Source organism: Hesperophylax consimilis, chromosome 14 (genome assembly GCF_061612785.1).
Source record: "Hesperophylax consimilis isolate HC1 chromosome 14, BYU_Hcon_1.0, whole genome shotgun sequence".
In the NCBI taxonomy this organism is placed as follows: Eukaryota; Metazoa; Arthropoda; class Insecta; order Trichoptera; family Limnephilidae; genus Hesperophylax; species Hesperophylax consimilis.
In genome coordinates, this window is record NC_142849.1 from 23,961,657 (window position 1) to 23,983,545 (window position 21,889).

The window sequence follows — 21,889 nt, forward strand, 5'->3', positions numbered from 1 at the left end:
ATTTGCCAAAAGATTTTGACAAAGGTAAGAAAAATACCTGTAAAACTAAAAGTTGACCTTTGAAAATTGGACGCAATTTGAAATCAAACAATCTATGCACAAAAGATAGATTCTTTTTGTAAAATAAAAATTTTCGAAATATGTATAAAATGCAAAAAGATTTATCCTGTACCAAAATCAAAATTGTTGGTTGCTTATTTCAAAGCAAAACAAACAAATAAAATTGTTTTTAGATCAATTATTACCTTAGTACAGTAGAACCCCGTTAATTCGAACCCCGATAATTCGAAAAAACGCGTAATTCGAAATTTTCGCAAAAAAAAATTCCGCTGAAAAATTTTTTCATACAAATTTTTTTTTAATTCGAAATTCGTTAATTCGTAATTCGAAATTTATTTTTGTCCGCGCACGAAAATTTGTTCGTGTAATTCGAAAAAATTTGATTTTTGCGAAAATAAATCATAATATTTCGTAAATCTGAATCTAAAAGTCAGGCGTGGCGGTAAAACGCCGAAAAATGTATTTTTACGTGGTTATACATCGTCCTAATTAGTATTATTATTTTGTAAATCTGAATCGATTTACACTGGAATGTCGTATTTTTTCAAATTAATTCGAATATCCGAGTTTAAAGGGCCGAGAAAATACATTTTACGCGGATATATGTCGTAGTTTTACGAGTTTACGCCAAATATCTGCATTTAAAGGGTCGGCCGCGACGAAACTCGGCCGCGTAATTTCGATTTACGCGTAAATATATCGTATTTTTACTAACTTTACTTCGAATATCCGCGTTGAAAAAATACGGCGCGACGGAAATCGGCCGAAAATTTTCGATCCATGCCGAAATATGACATATTTTTACGAATTTACTTCAAATATCTGAACTTAAAGGCCGGCCGCGACGAAAAACTGCCGACAAAATTCGATTTACGCGGAAATATATCATATTTTTACGAATTTATTTCGAATATCTGAATTTGAAGAGCCGGCCGCGACGGAATACGGCCGCGAATTCTCGTTTTACGCGGAAATGTATCGTATTTTTACGAATTCAAATTCAGATATTTGAAATAAAGGGCCGGCCGCGACAGAAAATTACCGCGAAATCTCGATTTACGCGGAAATATATCGTATTTTTACGAATATCTCAATTTAAAGGGTAGGGCGCGACCGAAATCGGCAGCAAAATCTCGATTTACGCGTAAATATATACCATTTTTATGAATTTATTTCGAATATCTGAATTTGAAGAGCCGGCCGCGACGGAATACGGCCGCGAATCCTCGTTTTACGCGGAAATATATCGTATTTTTACGAATTCAAATTCAGATATTTGAAATAAAGGGCCGGCCGCGACAGAAAATTACCGCGAAATCTCGATTTACGCGGAAATATATCGTATTTTTACGAATATCTCAATTTAAAGGGTAGGGCGCGACCGAAATCGGCAGCAAAATCTCGATTTACGCGTAAATATATAGCATTTTTACGAATTTATTGCGAATATCTGAATTTACAGGGCCGGCCGCTACGGTAATCGACCGCAAAAATAAAGAAATAATTGGTATTAATACGAATTTACAACTAAAATACCACCCGGATTTGAAGAGGCGGCCGAGAAAATCGATTTTCGGCGTATTTTTTTTTTTTTTTTCATAAAATTTCGAATTACGTGGGAATTCGTTAATTCGAAATTTGATTTTTGATATCCGCTGGATTTCGAATTAACGAGGTTCTACTGTACTAAGTAATTTGTGTTCCCATAAATTAATTGCAAGCCATCAGGCTTAGATCAAATAGTAATAATGCACCTAAATTTCAAAAATTCTGAAGTAACCTACACACCAATAATCAAAGAAAAAGGACATCTAAAACAGAAAAATGTGTGTGACGGATGAAATATCGCCAATTAGAATGAAATCTATTTAGCAACGTGAGATGTAATTTGGCGATGGTTTTACCTTCTTCGTAGGCCATCTTCGCACACTCAATTGCAATAGCCATGGAAACTTCTCGGATTGATTTGAGTGGAGGATAGATGGATCCAGTTTCGAGATCCTCTTCTGCCACAAAGTTAGCCAACGTCTAAAATAAAAAAAAGCAACAAACTTTATTGCATCACATTGTGAAAATATTGTCACACAATAGTCAGTGTGATGACTCTCTCGCGTTAGCTCATCCTAACTACTATTACTAGCATTCTATATTATGTACTATGATTCTATTTAGGAAAAATCACACATTCAAATTTTAATATTTCGAATTTCGAAATTTTGAATGTAAAATTTTTTATTTGAAATATGAAATTTTGGGTTCTGTGATAAATCAACACACCTTTAAAAAGTTATACATATAAAGTCATCAAAACTATCCTGTAAACGTAACCTATTTAAACAAGTTTTAGTTTCATCACTTTTTAAAGATGAATTGAATGATCTGTTACCGATATTTTGTAATATTTGTAAAAATTTACATTCTGGAATTTCTGTGTGCGGCCTTTCTTCTCGGGAATGCGGCAGGTGGATAGTGATAACACCCAGCGTGATGCCTGGGAAGTTGTAGGCGTTGTTGCCCTGTTCTGGGTGGAAGCTCCTGCTTATTGCTTACATAACAAGGATTGTGTTGTTATCTGTGCGGCCCTCAGGAACATACCCTCGGGGATGTGGCAGGTGGCAGTGGTGATAACACCCAGCGCGATGCCAGGGAAGTTGTAGGCGATGTTGCCCTGTCCCATGCTTATATTATTAAGGATTATGTTGTTACCTGTGCGGCCCTCAGGAACATACCCTCGGGGATGTGGTGGGTGGCGGTAGTGATAACGCCCAGCGCTATACCGGGAAAGTTGTAGGCGTTGTTGCCCTGTTCTGGGTAGAAGCTCCTGCTTATTGCTTACATAACAAGGATTGTGTTGTTATCTGTGCGGCCCTCAGGAACATACCCTCGGGGATGTGGCAGGTGGCAGTGGTGATAACACCCAGCGCGATGCCAGGGAAGTTGTAGGCGTTGTTGCCCTGTTCTGGGTGGAAGCTCCTGCTTATTGCTTACATAACAAGGATTGTGTTGTTATCTGTGCGGCCCTCAGGAACATACCCTCGGGGATGTGGCAGGTGGCAGTGGTGATAACACCCAGCGCGATGCCAGGGAAGTTGTAGGCGATGTTGCCCTGTCCCATGCTTATATTATTAAGGATTATGTTGTTACCTGTGCGGCCCTCAGGAACATACCCTCGGGGATGTGGTGGGTGGCGGTAGTGATAACGCCCAGCGCTATACCGGGAAAGTTGTAGGCGTTGTTGCCCTGTTCTGGGTAGAAGCTCCTGCTTATTGCTTACATAACAAGGATTGTGTTGTTATTTGTGCGGCCCTCAGGAACATACCCTCGGGGATGTGGCAGGTGGCAGTGGTGATAACACCCAGCGCGATGCCAGGGAAGTTGTAGGCGTTGTTGCCCTGTTCTGGGTGGAAGCTCCTGCTTATTGCTTACATAACAAGGATTGTGTTGTTATCTGTGCGGCCCTCAGGAACATACCCTCGGGGATGTGGCAGGTGGCAGTGGTGATAACACCCAGCGCGATGCCAGGGAAGTTGTAGGCGATGTTGCCCTGTCCCATGCTTATATTATTAAGGATTATGTTGTTACCTGTGCGGCCCTCAGGAACATACCCTCGGGGATGTGGTGGGTGGCGGTAGTGATAACGCCCAGCGCTATACCGGGGAAGTTGTAGGCGTTGTTGCCCTGTTCTGGGTAGAAGCTCCTGCTTATTGCTTACATAACAAGGATTGTGTTGTTATCTGTGCGGCCCTCAGGAACATACCCTCGGGGATGTGGCAGGTGGCAGTGGTGATAACACCCAGCGCGATGCCAGGGAAGTTGTAGGCGTTGTTGCCCTGTTCTGGGTGGAAGCTCCTGCTTATTGCTTACATAACAAGGATTGTGTTGTTATCTGTGCGGCCCTCAGGAACATACCCTCGGGGATGTGGCAGGTGGCAGTGGTGATAACACCCAGCGCGATGCCAGGGAAGTTGTAGGCGATGTTGCCCTGTCCCATGCTTATATTATTAAGGATTATGTTGTTACCTGTGTGGCCCTCAGGAACATACCCTCGGGGATGTGGTGGGTGGCGGTAGTGATAACGCCCAGCGCTATACCGGGGAAGTTGTAGGCGTTGTTGCCCTGTTCTGGGTGGAAGCTCCTGCTTATTGCTTACATAACAAGGATTGTGTTGTTATCTGTGCGGCCCTCAGGAACATACCCTCGGGGATGTGGCAGGTGGCAGTGGTGATAACACCCAGCGCGATGCCAGGGAAGTTGTAGGCGATGTTGCCCTGTCCCATGCTTATATTATTAAGGATTATGTTGTTACCTGTGCGGCCCTCAGGAACATACCCTCGGGGATGTGGTGGGTGGCGGTAGTGATAACGCCCAGCGCTATACCGGGGAAGTTGTAGGCGTTGTTGCCCTGTTCTGGGTGGAAGCTCCTGCTTATTGCTTACATAACAAGGATTGTGTTGTTATCTGTGCGGCCCTCAGGAACATACCCTCGGGGATGTGGCAGGTGGCAGTGGTGATAACACCCAGCGTGATGCCTGGGAAGTTGTAGGCATTGTTGCCCTGTTCTGGGTGGAAGCTCCTGCTTATTGCTTACATAACAAGGATTGTGTTGTTACCTGTGCGGCCCTGAGGAACATGCCCTCGGGGATGTGGTGGGTGGCGGTGGTGATGACTCCCAGCGCTATGCCGGGGAAGATGTAGGCATTGTTGCCCTGCCCCGGGTGGAAGGTCTTGCCGTGCACCGTCACGTTGGGGAACGGGGAGCCTGATGAGAACACGCAGCGCCCCTAAGGTCACAATACATTATAAATTACACAAATATCTGTAGCTGTGGATGAAACAGTCGATATTTTAATGCATGAAATTTAGCTAATCAAAGCTGATACGACATACTGTCAGAAACACTAATATGAATTCATTGCACACATGAAAGAAGTGAATTCACAGTGTAAATATCTAGTAGCTCCTCAGACCTGAGACCTCAGGCGTATTCTGTCAAAAGGTCCGAGTATTTCCACTTTGCAATAAAAATCCAAATAAATGGAATTTTGAACATATCCGAAAACTGAAAACTATTCATATAAGGTGATAAAATATGTTTTCAAATTTTATTATTAGAAATAAACATGTTCAATGTTAAAATTATAAATGAAAATGTATTGTAACTAATATTACTGATAACGATAAAATATACATATATCACGCACTTATTTTATTAGACGAATATACTATAAGTGTTAATGTCACCTCCCTTTTTTGTCATTTCATGTAAGAATAATTAGTAAAAAATTCCCCAAGTCTCGGATTTTTTCGAATTGCAGTCTGAACCTTCGATCTCTTAAAGGTGCACATATTAATTCTACTGTGTTTAACTTCTGATTTGAATATAAAGCGTGGTGTTTTCCCTTTCTAAAACTGTTCAGATCATATTTCTCACCACAACAGTAAAGATCCAACGATCCCTGTGAGATCATGAGTTGTTCCCAAAAGCCAAAAAATTAACCTGAAGGGACAACTCAATGACCACTTTTCAGAAAAATTGCTCCAAAGCAATCAAAGTTAATAAAATAAAGGAATTAGGTACAAAAAATACTTAGTGGCAGTTCCTAATTACAACAAATAATTTCTGATATTTTTTAAAATTAAGATAGAAAAGTGAATTGTATTACACATTTCATGTTTCAAGTTGTTTTTAATATCTTACTTACCAGGTATTCAATTAGTGATACATACCCTCATTCTCTATGTTGATAATTATGTATCAAAAGGTTAACCAGGAGAGTTAAAACTTGGGCAAATCCAGATACTAAATGTACTAGTGATGTTTTGGTAATAGCGTAGCATTGTAGAAATTTTGATTTTAATATTAGATACATTGGAGAATAATAAATTGCTAACCTGTGTGTGTGTGTAAGCAGCTTCAGCTGTGCATTCTGCCTTGTCCGTTGGGTTGGACAGGGCAAAGATGATGGGTCGATCATTGATAACAGACATGTTCTGCAGCACCTCCGGAGTGAAGGCCCCAGCACAGGCAGATGCTCCTGAATACAATAAATAACAATAAATAAACTTACCATTTAAAACCATAGGAATTGGTAAAAACTGGTTATCTTATTGTTACCTTGGTAAAAGAGATGGGACAATCAGGTAATAAACAGTTAAATGAAACAATTAATTCATCATATTTTATTTGGCGTCAGGACGAAATTTCACTCGCCAATATTAACACTTAGAATTACATACGGAAGGAATTACACATGGTGAGAAGGATTACACCTACCTACTGGAATTACATACATCAAAAAATCTGTTTTAAAAGGTTTAAATTTTAGAGTTTTTAACCTTTCCCTTACTGTGCTGAAAAAATACACGCGTTACGGTGCTGTGTAGTCAATACACATCTCAAAATAAGCGATTTAATATCGGAAAAATATGAATATTCATAGCTAATCGATTATGTTTATTATATTTTATATCAAAAGTGATAATAATTGTAATTTAATTGCTGAAAACATGAAAAAACCATCGGCAGATGCTAAAGAAACGTGCGAGGGGTCCACATCTAACGATGGTTCGCGGCCAACTGGCTAGCGGCGCGGCTGGCGGCTGGCACAAACACAGCTGTGCGGTCGTATCGATGGTCTAAATCAAAAACTACAACTGCAGAAGTGTGGATGTCTCATGTTCCCGCATAGCGAATTAAAGCGGGACATCAATAGCGTGTCATTTCCTCGCACACTCTTCGCGTATTTAGTATCACACGGTTGATTGTATTGGTGTATTTGTTCCCGATTTTTAACAAAAAACTGTGATTTTTAATTGAATTTGAAAACTATGTAATATATTATTTTTTAATGCAGTGCATAAATGTATGACGGAGGAATACCTAAAATCTGAACCCAGAATTTATTATATTTATAGAGTTATTAAAGTTATTAGAAGCAATGTGTAGTAAATACACACCACAGATGAGGAAAGGTTAAGTGGGTGCTCAATATTTTCATATATGAAAAAAAAACATAAGTTAGACAAGTTTCCGTTACCTCGAGTGAAATTTTTTCTTGAAGAGATAATCAATTTCAATGACCTGTCCGGGGCTTACAATATGAAAGGTCATATGCAAAATGGCGACATCAGTTTTCTTTCAAATCAGTACAGGTCACACTTTTAGAGATGATAATTTATTTATTTATTTACGCTTTAGTGGGCTTTTACATGAAATTAACCTTCCGGCCTCTGACATATTGACCGTTGTATACATCTTAAAGATGCTGTCAGAAAGTCGGAGAATTTGTGTTTATTTGCTCTCATCACTAAAATCCATATTAACGGGATTTTTCTGAATGTATCCGAAAACTAAAAACTGTTTTTGAAAGATGATGAAATACACTTTCAAGTTTTATTATTAAAAATAAGCATACATGTTTTTAAATATTAATATTTTGAAATCAAACACAAAAAGTTTTAAAAGTGGCTAACCTTACGTTGTTTCGTCTAAACACTGAACTAAAATAACATATAATAATAAATAACAATACAAAAACACATTTTATCAGACAAATGTATTATAAACATTACAGTCACCTTACTTCTTTGTTATTTCGTATAATAATTAATAAAAAATTCACAAAATTTCATAAATTTTTCTTAGATTGCAGTTATTCTGTAGCTAATTTCGATATTTGAATATAAAGCGTGGTGTTTTCTCTTTCATATGCCGTTTAGTTTTCATTTCTAACTATGACGGTAAGGGAGACAATGATTTCTATGAGACGATACAAGCTGTTCTGAAAAGCAAACAGATTCGAACAACGATTCGTTTAATCTCTAATATGGAATCTTTAACTATCCCATAGCCAAGTGGGGGAGTAGGTAGTACCCAAAATTACTATCCTCCTTATATTAGCTTAAATACTTGATGTATCATTGTAGTATTTTATTAGCTTAAATACTTGATGTATCATTGTAGTATTTTACATATTTCTGCGCAAATACATAAGTTACCATTAATAATTGGGATTTCTATGGTTTAAAGTTCCCTCAAGACAGAAAAATGCATGGGGTCATCGGAAGACCACTTGGTTACAGACGTTTTGTTTGGCATCTTGGCCTGTCAAGAGTTAAATACGTCGACTACATTCCCAAATCCATTACCAACATAATGCAGTCTATTTATAGGTGTGCGTGAGCCTGATAGTTTGTTTTGAAATTGCCACAGAAAAGGGTAGCATTTTGTCTTGCGTTTCTGGTCGGTATTTCAGGGTTGTCAATACCGTCATTAATAATTTTATTTAATAGAACAAGGTCAGAGATAATCCGCCTATCGGAGAGTGTAGTCAGATATTATTGTTTTTCATCAGAATGATATAATTAATATTTTAAATTGGAATGTTCAGCATAAAATTAATAAATGTAAGTAATTTGTGCTGTACCCTATCTATATTATTGGAATGTACTTTACAAAATGAGGTACAGTGTTTACAAACATTCTAGTGACTTGAAGTCACTTACAGTTCTGCGTATAAAACAAAGCATTTTTAAAGCTTTATTGGTTATTTCTTTTACGTGCAGAATAAATGTTAACCTCTCAGAAAAGGACTTTTATTTACTTTGTGTTCCTTTGCGAACTGTCAAAACGCGAAAATTTTTGTGTTATTCACGAGTTTTGTTAAAAGCTTCATAACTCACGTTTTGGGAAACGTAGCCTCATTCTAAAAAATGTTTTGGAAAGATTATGAAATTCACTATCGTATTGTTTTATTATACGTAAATATTTGCGTTTCTAAATATACATTTTCTGAAAACGTCAAAAATATGTAAAAATCGCTGACCATTATTTCAAAGCTGTGAAAAATGTACTTTTTTCTGAGTATCATAAAGAAATAACACTTTATATATTGAAGAAATATAATTAAAAACTATTAGTCACCTCAAAATATTAACCGTCCAAACTAAAACATTTTTAATAAATTATTTAAAAACGCAATAAATTATGAACGAACAAGATGACAGATTCAATCGACTCAGATAATGTACCTCTAAATTCCATAGATATTTTTGAATGCAGACGCGTAGCGTTATTCATTATCGATACTCTGTTTTTTAAATCATGGCAATCCGTATACTAGTGATGGAAATAAATCGATTTTTGTAAAATCTCGCACGTTTACGTGAAAAGACGTACTAATGTCTTGACCGCTATTATCATATTTACGTCTTTTGACGTTCTAATGTTCCGAGTGGTTAATTCAATAATAATTTTCAGTGGATTACAGTTGGATTGTACTTACTTAGTCTAAAATTGCATATTTATTTTACAAAGTTTCGGAATAACAGAAGAGGGTGTATGAGACGATATTTGAAAGTGAAACAGCGCGATGGTTAGTTAGTTACAAAGTGTTGCCGCAGTAAAATTAATTACTCCTCACCAATAAGACAGCTGGGCTTTATCCTCTCCACCAGCTTTTCTAGGCTCTTCTCGGGCGCTTGGTCCTTGGAGAAGACGTCGGCCGGGCCTCCAGGCAGACCGCCGGGGCGTGAGGGGCACAGCAGCCCGCCTATATCAGCCATGTAAATCCTGTCCCTCGCCTGCTGCACCGACAGACCCTCGGCCTGCATGGCGGCGCAGGTCAGGTTTGCTATTCCAGTGGCGGCCTGGAAACATACATGAAACAGTTAATAACGAGAGAATGTGTGTCTAAATGTAAGAAAGAGACAATCGAGTATGAATGAAACAACACGATCGTGAATATACATTAACTCCTTAGGCCTCAGCCATATTCTATCAGAAGGTCGGAGTATTCCCGCTTTTGAATAAAATCCAAATTATATATCCCGCTTATTTTTATAAAATTGGAACTGATAAGTATAAATCATATCAGACAAGTGATAAATTATGTACTAATATTATTTTATTAACTAATAATCCTTTATATAAAACGCGTATTTCTTTTGTTCAAATGTTTAGCAGATGTTGTAATTTTTCAAGGTTTTTTTTTATTTTTAAGTAAAATTTCTTCTTTTGAAAGGCTTATTTTGTTAATTAATGTATTTCTTTTGTATGTTTGACACATGTCGTAATTTTTCAAGTTTACTAACATTCGAAAGGTAAATTTATCAATGATCCTAAGACAAATATTTTTTTATAAATACTTCCAGCTTCACAAATCCTACAATTATAATATACCATGATTTTTCACAGGTCTGCTCGAGTACAGTAGTAATATGTGATAGTTACCCCTCCGGCCCCGAGGAACAGGTAGATGTTCTCGCTGATCTTCCTCTTGGTGATGCGCACGCTGGCCATGAGGCCGGCCACCACGACGGCGGCCGTGCCCTGGATGTCGTCGTTGAAGGTGCAGTACTTGTGGCGGAACTTGTCCAGTAGGCGGAACGCGTTGTGCTGGGCAAAGTCCTCAAACTGGAACCAACCAATCAAAAAAAATCTTAAGTAGTTATTTACAAACCAATGTTTATCGCCTCCTTGACTAAATGTCCTGGTAAATTGTATGCTATAGTGTGCATGTATTGGTTAATTGTAAGCTATAGTGGGAATATACTGGTAAATTACATGATAGTGTGAATTGCTTGGTGAATTGCACACTATAGTGTGAATGTTCAGGTAAATTGCACACAATAGTGTGAATGTTCAGGTATATTGCACGCTATAGTGTGATGTCCAGGTTAATTGTATACTAGCGTAAATGTCCAGATAAGTTGCACTCTATATTGTGATGTCCAGGTAAATTGCATGATATAGTGTGGATGTCCATGTAATTTGCACACTATATGTGGTGTGAAGTCCTGTTAGATTACATGCTATAGTGTGAATGTCCTTGTAGATTACATGCTATATTGTGAATGTCCTGGTAGATTACATACTATGGTGTGAAGTCCTTGTAGATTACATGCTATATTGTGAATGTCCTGGTAGATTACATACTATGGTGTGAAGTCCTTGCAGATTACATGCTATATTGTGAATGTCCTGGTAGATTACATACTATGGTGTGAATGTCCTGGTAGATTACATACTATGGTGTGAAGTCCTTGTAGATTACATGCTATATTGTGAATGTCCTTGTAGATTACATGCTATATTGTGAATGTCCTGGTAGATTACATACTATGTTGTGAATGTCCTGGTAGATACTAGCAACAGTGTGAATATTCTGGTAAATTGTACGCTATGGTGTGAATATTTCGGTAGATTGCACGTTTAAAGAACCAATTTGAATACTTCTTATTTTGGTAAACACTCACCTGAATCAAAGTGTTCTGTCCATATCGCTTAACTACGCCTCTCATGAATTCGTCCACAAACTCATCGTACTCTTCGCCGGTTGTTCGCCTCTGTCTCAGGCCAATGTAGAGCGGGTCTTCTAAGAGATTCTGAAAAAAAAAAAATATTAATTGAGTTCTATCAACATAATAAAGGCGTCACTTAATCATAGTTCTGAAGGTTACGGGAGAAATCATCCAATGCACTGACGTCAGAATAAATAGACCTGCTCTAAAGCCAAATTCGGGTATCATTTTGACCTATTTTGGCACTGGCGGGGTTTGATAATTAATTGAAAAAAATACATCATCATTAGTATTTTGACTTCCGGCTTGCCCACTCAAAACATTTTTAACCCCTCAGCAACGTAAGCAGATATATGCGTTAAAAATACGACAGCAGTCAAGTACAATAAGCGTGTTTACACGTCAACGCGTGTCTCTCCATAGAAATCGTTCTTACTCCGTTATTATTTTAGTTACATCCCTCAAACAAAAACTAAAAGGTCGATTATAGATCAAGCTACACATCACTACCAAGTTGTCTATGGAAATACAAAACAGGAATCTGCTGACAGTCGCATAATTGACACAAAATTTTTATCCGCGCAAAATGTCTGCCGGTAGCGCCGCGCGCTTCACATATTAAATTTTTATAAAATATTTTTATATTAAATGATAAAAAAATGAGGTGATAAAAGTGTTTATTACACATATATACAATAGAATAAATATTTTTGTTTACATAATCTGTGATTTTAGTACCATTTTCACCTAAAAACATGACGTGAGTCATTTTTAACCTATTTTTCATGTTTCCATTCTAAATTTAAATATTTACAAATGTTAATATTTATTTATGATACAACAATTTGAAAGCCTATTTTGTAACCTTTCTAAAACAGTTTTTACTATTCGGCTCCGTTCAGTAATGTTTCATTTATAGAGCTTTGATTGTGAGGCGGTAATAAGACAACGTTTTCGTGAAATTGACATTTCGGTTAAGACATCTTAGCTTCAAGTTCGCGAAATGTCGGAGGGGTTAAATAACTCGACAATTACAAGTTACCTCGTTGTTGGTGCCCACGTCCAGGGTGACAGGTAGACACTGGTGCGGCTTGATGCTGGCCAGCGCTGTGTAGAGGGACAGCTTGCCCACGGGAATGCCCATGCCACAGGCGCCCAGGTCTCCCAGGCCCAACACCCTCTCCCCGTCGGTGACCACAATAGCCCGGACATCTGGCTCGGGCCTAATCATTCAAAAACATTCAATAGTAATTAAAAATCCTGCACACAAATAAAAATGATGTGTCATTAAAATATATATATATATATATAGGTAGGTACATAATATTACGACTGTACGCAATGAAGTCACCGTGTTAATATTGTAGCTAGAAGAACCTATTATGTCCAGTATTCATTGGCGATTCATTACATGTGTGCAATTATATAAGCAACTATGAGACATAATATTATTTATTATGACATTTTAAATACTTAGAAGGACTTGAGGTATACAGATGCAAGTGTATTCAATGAGAAAATACATATTTACATATTAATTTATTAATCTTAAGTTAGATCACATTATTGTGTGCTACGTAAGCAATGTTAAGTGTGAACAATGTAAAAAAATTATATATTTATTTGTTTCAAACAATGTATTTGTATCTTTTTTAAAACAATTTTTTTTCCTTGTAGGTAATCTAAAAAAAAAAGTATTTTCCATCAATGACGTGTATGTAATGACAGCTTTCCTTACAGCCTTCATGGGAAAATCCAAAACTTTTCCTTGTAATGATTAGAGTTTTTAAACAAATGAATTATTGATAATTACTGACTGATAAAAAGCAAGGCTAGCAGTCCGCAATGGAGTGCTGGATTGCCAACCCTGATGTATGACAGTGGGAATGGAACTGGTAGATGAAGGATGGAAGTAGATTGAATTCTGTATAAAAGATCCCTGAGGCGAGTGTGGTAAAACCATGAATTACAAACGGATGTGGAGATTCCGAAAGCATGACAGGCTAATGAAAGGGTAACTTGGGAGGCGGGTATGGGTACCACCGATCCCGAAAATCATTCATTGGATAACCATTACCTATGCCATAGGTCACCCAAGTGATTCACTACTTTTGGTGGTCAAGCAGGGGAACCCAGGTTCTTGGGGTGAGGTTTGTTCAGGTCTTGGCGGCGGATGCTTCTGCCCACCAACTGCGTGGTGGACCAGATTGAGAGAGGCTGGTTGAGGGAGTCCCTTTGACTTCTCCAGCCAGACTCTCTCCACCCAACGCCTTGCAGCGTAGTGTGAGTCATGGATTCATACGTCATCTTGGACATACTGACTCCAGATTCCAACCCCCCCTCATACTTTTTCCTTCCCAGATTTCACTTCCCTTACAAGACCTTCCCTTTAAAAGACCCTCTATAAAGCATCCCTGATGGAAAATATTTTCCTAATATACCATTAATTAATATTTTATTAATCTATATAAATAAAAATGTTTGTTCAAAATCTTAAATCTTCGAAAGTTTTTCAATGATTGCTTTGAAATTATGATACAATTTTGCATTCAAATAGTTTTTTTATACCTATATTATATAGAGGTGCTTTTTGTGAAAAACAGTGCCATCTGTTTGACGTAAAAGCAACAAGCGGTATTGTTTCACTATCTACACAGACAGACTAAGCCACAGCAACGCGGGTCGGGGTTAATATAAAAAAGAGTTAAAGTAACTTTATAATTATGTAATGTGTGGCGGTCAATCTCCTCTGCGTTTCCCCACGAAGAAACAGTATGATAGTTAGTTATGATTATTGATTCATAATAATGAAGATTTATTACCAATTCTTCAGTACATTGTACACATGTCCCTTATCGTTGATGGTGATGAATAGTCCTCGGGGTCTTCTGTAGATCAGGCCGAACTTTTGGCAGGCCAAACCAACTGTGGGCGTATACACAATGGGCAGCATCCGCTCTATGTTCTCCGAGATCAGGCGGAAGAATAATCTCTCATTTCTGTCCTGAAAACCAAAGGGAAAAATTTTAAAATCGGTTACTCGCCGAATTGTCCTATGCGTACGACTCAATTGAATTACGGCTCAATTGGACGAGAGCCGTGAGCTCAGAGCATATGAGCCATCAGAAAAATAAGATACTGAGTAGTTAGTAGATGTAGGTACAAATGTTGGACCGGTCGGTGGCCGAGTTGACATCGCGTTTAGGTCCCACCCAGGCGTAGTGTGTTCAATTCCTCGGCTGGCTAAGTCCTCCATCACAACACAAGCAACATTTTCAGCTTACTGTGGTGGTAGTAGGAGATTTTCAAATATTGTCAGGTTATTCGTAACCCGGGAATGTTTGTCTTTCTTTTTTAAAAAAAAAAAATGTTCAAGTCCAGATGTAAGACGCCGTTCACGTCTGGTATGTAATAACAATTAACACTTGGATAATTTTATTAGTGCTATTTTTCTAAAATATCTCCTGATAAAAAAGAGTAATCGTTCAATTGACCTATGGAATGGTTTGTTTTATTGGTATAGTTATAGAGCTCTTTAAAAAGAACTAGCTCAAAAATGCCGCTAGTTTATAAACGACTCATCGCTAGTCCACGGGGAAATACAAGTATCTGATACTCTACGATTCAAGTATCTTGGCGACTACTAATATACATCTACCCAGAAGTTCTTACACAGGTACTTTATTCTACAGTTTTTCAAACACGGAAAATAACGAAAGAAACAACAATAATAAAGTTTTAGGATTAAAATAAATTATTTTAATGTCAGAATTATAACCAATAAAGGTATGTTTCTATGAACCAGATGGAGTAGTTTTTCCTCTTCCTACAATAACCGCTGAATAAAATAAAACCAATCAGTCTATCAGCATCATACAAAAGACACACCTATTTCACAAAAAAGCCAGTTTCGTTGTATAAAAACAAAACACACAACATAACATTTCCGTCAAAATCGTAGCTTAAAAACTAAATATGTACAAAAATGTTGTTTACCCAAAAGGAATAGTTAAAAGTATAAAAAATGTATTAATCAATAGTTATTATATAACTACATTCTACTTTTAAAAATATTAATTGGCCTTGTGTTGAGCTGGTTGACTACCCCTGACATTTGACAATGTCACATTAAATTATTTAATTAATGTCACAGGCAACATGGGTAATTAAGTCAAAAGAGATAATGACCGGTATTTGGCATTGTGTAGTAGCGATGTACATATACCTACTTGAGTTTTGACTTTATCAGCAAGCAAATGTCAAATTCCCTATATAATGTAATTGATGGCTTAGGATTAAATAATAAGCTATTGAGTTATGTAGCTTTACTAAAAGTATTTATAGCGATTGAAATTAAAACTGTTTTTGAAAGATTTCTTATGAATAAAAATTTAGTAGATTTGCATTTACAAGATGCAGAAAATCTAAGAATAAGAAAATGTCTGTAATTTTCGACAATCCGTAGACCGTAAGACTGTCAAAAATAATATAATGACATATTTTGACTTTTATATTGGTTTAGCAATAATTTTCTTTGTAAATGCATTGAATCGAAAACTAAATTCATATTATATAATGCCCCTAGTACACGTTGGCCCAACGTGTACAGGACCACTTGTCCGTTACACGCGTTGGCCGCCAACTTTGGCCGTAACTATTAATTAATGTCAGTTTTCATGCACAAATCAAAGGATCTTGATGCCAACCACCAACATCGTTCACACTTTGGCGGGTTGGCGCCAACGTTGGCCCAATGCGTTGAGGATAAGAAGGTGAAAATATTGATATTCAAACATCAGTCAGATTAAGTTATATAGAATTGTGATATGAAATCGTAAATAAGTTAGGTTAGTTAATTTAAGTTGACAAACACTTTTATTTTAAAATTATCGCAGTGAAAAATCTACAAACTCAAATAATTAGTAGGTAACAATTAAAACAAGAAACAAAACAAATTGCACAGTTCTTAATTCGACAGTCAATAATATTCTGTTTTAGCCATTCATAAAAATGTCCAGTTCGTAAATACAGCACACAAACATTGCCTGCTACATTTTACAAAACATTACATTATGAGCTAGGCAAGTACATAAAAATGTTAATTTTTCAAGGACATTCCACATCTATTTGCAATATGGTCAAAGCCATAATATTTTCATTATCAAATTCATTTATAGAGAGTAGTAAAGAGAATGACATAGTATATATTATGTAGTATGTATTATTTGATAATTTTGAAATATGACACACTCATGTAACAGATAATATAACAAGCAGCAGTAATCTGAAATGACCCAACTTTTTATTAATAGTTTTTTAATAGGATCCACCCCAAAATCATCTAATAAGCAGATTACATAACGCTTCCTCACAGCCAAAGTCAAGCTGTTCTTAACCCTAGATAACTAAACTGTTTTCATTGTTTCATTGTAACTACACTTTCGTCGAGTGGACTACGCAATAAAACACTAGAAATAAATCAAAAATATTTAATTAAGATAGGAACTTGTTACATGGCACAAAAGTAAGGTTTATAATGAACAAATTAATATCAAAATATCAGTCTACACAGTGACCACACATGTTAACATTATGTGGACCACAAATAGCCTTTCTACATCTGGTGCAACGGTGTTTGGTCTTCCTCCGAGCCTTGGATGGACACAGGTAGAAAATTTTACGCACGTTTGACGTAGATGGAACCGAAGCTTCTATTGTAGAAGATTGGCCAACATTAACAATAAATATAAGAATATATGAATGTACGTACCTTAACAATACAATTGTTGTTATAACTAAACTTTCGTCTAGCGGACGACGAGATGGTCATAGGGCACGTCCTAGTATGTGTGTGGCCGCAATCGCATCACGTGCTGCACTGTTTACTCAAATTAGGAAGGTAATGAAAGAGTCAAGGTCGGGGAGAGGGGGGAAAGTAGGTGATTTTGAATTTCGCCGATTAGCGCGTCATCGCCTCGACGAGCGATTAGTTATCTAGGGTTAAAATATTATTAATTCAAATTTTTGTTTCTTGTAAGTAATTACTGCCCAGAGCCAGTGACACTATGGCATCCCCAATTTAAAATTCGCTGAAGAATTAGGGGGAGAAGGAAATGGAAAAGCGGAAGATTGCGAAGTAACTGGTATTCAGAACCAGTCACTATCAACGTTTCGATTCTAAATGGTGGTTTCACCAGGGCGTTACTGGGAGCATCTACCACTTTTATTTAAAATATTTACCACCAACTGTTGAATAATCAACAGTCAAGGTGTTGTCAAAGTTGTATAAACTCTGACATAATAAATTAATTTGCAAATGTCATTTAGCCTATTACGCCGACATTGTTAACGTGAATTTATTACGCTCCAACGATTTTCATTTGCCATTTGCAAGGTTGGCATTACATACCTTGCGACTATTATACAAAATTTTTGGCCAGTCAGATAAATAAATTGGTCTTTAATTTAATACAATGGGCAAATTATACATGAAAATAATATGTCGTAAAAACAACTGCTTTTATATTGTATTTGCCTAATCTAAGAGTTGTTTGTCGATTGTATGCATAATTCACACATTAAGATAAGATTCCTAGCTTTACTTAAGTACTTGCTTAAGGCTTGTGAGAAATGTGGAAAATACTTGTATATTAAATACCAACACACTTAATATTACAAAGCGGGCGTAGGGGATAGAATTGCGAATATCAGGTTATCGGAAACATGATTCTTTTTTACTGATTAACTCCACGCCAGAGGTCTCGAGGTTTCAAGGTTTCGAGACATCTTTTAATTTGATCAGAATCAGATTAAATTACAATCTTATCTATTCTTAACGTTCGAAGAAAGTAAAAAATAAGTGGTAAAAAAAAAGTATAAAGTTGTACAAGTTAGAGAGCAAAAAAATTGCACGTCACTTTTGTTTTTTCATGGAACTATTAACCCTTGGAATGCCATGCTCCCTTGATCTAGTACTCCTTAGTGCCAAGGAAATGCCAATCTCTGACCGTTCCCCGGCTGACACTATTTTCGTCATAACTTACTTGTTTTTAAATTTCACTTTCGTTTTTTGGAAATGAATGCAAATCTTGGAAGCGGAAATTAACCCACTTCCCGACACGATCTGAAACTCGAAGGATAGACTCGTTGTCAATGACAATGCATTCTATCAACTTTTAGTGGCAATCACATACACAAACACACGGACATAAACGCATGTCTCGAATTACCGCATTATCGGATGATATTACATCAGTCAAAATACGAAATAAATGTCAGACCTAACACGACCGGCAATTAGCGAGGTCGGTAAGGTTGTCGACTTTAGTTCCTGGGTAGAATACTCAGTAAACCATAAAAAAAAATTTAAGTTTTCGAAAAATTTGTAGTAGTAAAAAAATTATGTTTTTATAAATTGTACTATCTTCTCAGATATTTTGTTATATATTTTCAAACAAATAGCTTTTCATATCGTCGCTCTAGTTGGTTTTTATCCAACAGACCAAAACGTAAATCTGGAGAAATAGCGCTTCAAAGTTTTTTTTACGAAAAACGAATATACAACGAAATTAGCGCATTCTAAGCTTACTAAAATGATTTAGTGATAGAAATTATTATTTAAAAATGTTTAAAATTACGTAGGACAAAGTGTTGGATAAACACGCTCTGAATGTTGTTTAATTTTGGTGGACTTGCGTCCTGAAAACACATTAAAAATATTTGTAAATTTTTTTTTCACTTGTATCGTATAAATAAATGATTTCTGAGAACAACTGCATACGTAACTCAATTTCGCTAAAAATGGTCTATTGGACAAAAACGAACTAGAATGACGATGCAAAAACTAGATGCCAAAGCTAAATAAAGAAATTTTCAAGGTTTTATTATACTTACATAAAGCTAAATAAGTGTCCTTCGCAAAAAATATAAAGAAATATAATAATATGACATAGAAGACCGTTGCAAGGTCAATGATGCTTCCTTAATGGCCGTGAACTTGTTCAGAGAGAAAATAAATATGTTGGCAGGACAAAATATATATTATTATTAATATACCATATGGAGGCCTCAGCACGGGTAAGCCCCCAGTGAGGCCAACATTACTGGATTGTACTATGAAATGTAAAACACTGTACGAAAATAAAAAAAATAAAACGTCAGGATAGAATAATATCAGAATGTATTATTTCATTTCAAGCGAATAAAATATATATTTTAGCATGCTAGCAGCACTTTTCACAGTACAACATCCCTCAACGGATAAAATTTCATGTTGCCGATAAGCCATTCCGGTGCACAAGCGGTTAAACTACAGGTATATATATTGTGTAGTCAAATTTTATTTACCTGTAGTTCAACTAGGTAGAGATACTTGTTGAGGTCGTCCTGGTAGCGCTCCAGTGATATCCGACAGATCTCCAGCTGTTCCTCTTGTGTCTTGAAACGAGCCGGCTGCAGCCCGTGGATGCCCAGCGCCTGCCTCTCCTCCAGCGTGAAGGCCAGACCCTATAGTCATGAAGGTGAAGCAATGAGGGATAAAGAACCAAGCCAATCTATCTGTATATATACATAAAGAAGTGTGTCTGTTGGTTTGTTTTTTTTAAACAAATCTAGTTTTATTCCGAGATTGATAAAATTTTGCACACTTGACCTTAAGGTACGTATACATTTGCGAACTGAAACGCGAACCGTACCATGAATTACGGGAAAGGAACAAATCAACTGCAAGCGGCGTTTCGCGCCATTTACGGTTGCTTCGTTTCTTTCCCATAAGTTGTGGTTCAGTTCGGCTCGCGGATGAATACGTAGCATAACACATTGCACAAGCCCAAACAAACAATTCATCTTAATATTTTGAAACATATCCGGCAAAAAGTGTTTTTTCCTAAAATAATCAAATTAGCGCCATCTATGTAAGAATGAGCAATTTATAAATAATTTAAAGTTCACCCTTCATTAGAAAATATTAGGAACATTTCAAAGTGAGAATCTGTCCTACTGACCTTGTTAAGTCGGGGGTCTCTCAGATGGTCGATGCCCATCACCATGGAGGGGCAGATAATGTCCCCCGTGACCTCATGGTAGGCTCGGGAGACCTGGGCAGGGGCCAGAGGCGCGTGGGGCCTGACGGAGCAGGCAGGGCCAGCCCAGGGCACCAGGGCAAGGGCCCCGCTAGGCCCTCGAACCCTACACAAAATAACAAAAAGAGATTAATAAAAATAATATTATGTAGGTACCCATGTGTTTTATTGTTTATGCTAAACAACATAATAGCCTAACCCAACCTAACGAAATGTGCAAGACTATCTATAGAGAGATATTATTTCAACACTGAGTGCAAAATTTCAATGTCAAAAATCATCTGAAAGGTAATTTTTTTTTAAATTTTTTTTTTTAATTATAAACGGACAATAACAAGCAATGGTGCCAAAAAATCTTTTGAATAAAAAACGACCAAATAGTGCCAAAGAAATCTATCAATAAAAAATGACTCTCAGTATCGCCCTGGCGAAAGACCAGCATTCAGAATAGAAACATTTTTTGAAGTGGCATTAAATGTGTTTAGTGAGCAGATTTGAATAGCCAGGCACTTCCCAACCTTCCTCTTTCCCAGTTCCTTCATTTTCTCAATTCCTTCAGCCTCGCAACATACCTACCCCAAATTGGGCATTTAATAATCTCACTGGCTCCGGAAAACAAATCATATCTCAAGGAACTCTCTATTTTGCTGAAAAATTCTGCTAGGGGAGGCACCACAAGGTAAATAAAAAACAAGATTTGAAAATGTAAATTTGGTATTGCTGTGACCCAAAAATATCTACATGTGTCTGCAGAAATTATACTTCTTACTATAATGTTTTTTTAACCCACTCGTGACGAACTACTTTTTTCCGAATTTTGTGCTAAAATTTCACAGGGTGGTTGCTTTTGGAGATAGAAAACGAAAACTTTTCAGAATTAAAAAAAATTGCGTTCGAGAAATATCGGCAATTATTCCCAAGTCATATTCATCAGCTGACATCTGCTTCAGAGAAATGCACACCCACTAACTAATCATCATTCAAATTCGTATCCGATTGTTTTTGTTTGAACAGTCAAATACGAAATTAACAATGAAATCTGTGATAAATTCCATTTCATGCATAGTGAGACCTGCCGAAAAAACCATATGGAACCAAATGTAAAATCTTCAATACACAGTACTCAATTGGATACAATAATGATTCTTTCTGTTTACCTTTTACAAACACCATAAATACACGTCTGTTCGTGTCGGCATACACAAACGAACTGAAAGCAACCAAGATATTTTATATAGTCTACAAGCATGTAGACTATATAAAACTGTATTTGGCGCCACTTTTTTAACATTAGGCATGATGTGATTGATTGAGTGCCTATACTCTTTCGAATTCCATATGTTCCTTCGTCAAGAATGGGTTAAGATAACTATTTTGTTTATCTTATCTAATACTTCTTATCGGCCTTGAAAAAACATAACAATTTGACCTTCAAAATAACAACATTA

At 36.8% G+C, this 21,889-nt stretch overlaps 1 protein-coding gene across 2 annotated transcripts in view; it reads right to left on the bottom strand.

Annotated features, from left to right (window-relative positions):
• Nucleotides 1-21,889, bottom strand: part of Men-b (NADP-dependent malic enzyme b, mitochondrial) — a 50,383-nt gene that overhangs the window by 9,833 nt on the left and 18,661 nt on the right. For both annotated transcript variants that reach the window (XM_089639653.1, XM_089639652.1), the window contains exons 2-11: nucleotides 20,364-20,547; nucleotides 19,708-19,866; nucleotides 14,184-14,365; nucleotides 12,404-12,584; nucleotides 11,317-11,445; nucleotides 10,292-10,474; nucleotides 9,483-9,708; nucleotides 5,953-6,095; nucleotides 4,671-4,841; nucleotides 1,965-2,088 (exon numbers count right to left, since the gene is read on the bottom strand). In XM_089639653.1, coding sequence (XP_089495779.1) covers nucleotides 1,965-2,088; nucleotides 4,671-4,841; nucleotides 5,953-6,095; nucleotides 9,483-9,708; nucleotides 10,292-10,474; nucleotides 11,317-11,445; nucleotides 12,404-12,584; nucleotides 14,184-14,365; nucleotides 19,708-19,866; nucleotides 20,364-20,547 — 1,682 coding nt within the window. The remainder of the gene's footprint in view (nucleotides 1-1,964; nucleotides 2,089-4,670; nucleotides 4,842-5,952; nucleotides 6,096-9,482; nucleotides 9,709-10,291; nucleotides 10,475-11,316; nucleotides 11,446-12,403; nucleotides 12,585-14,183; nucleotides 14,366-19,707; nucleotides 19,867-20,363; nucleotides 20,548-21,889) is intronic.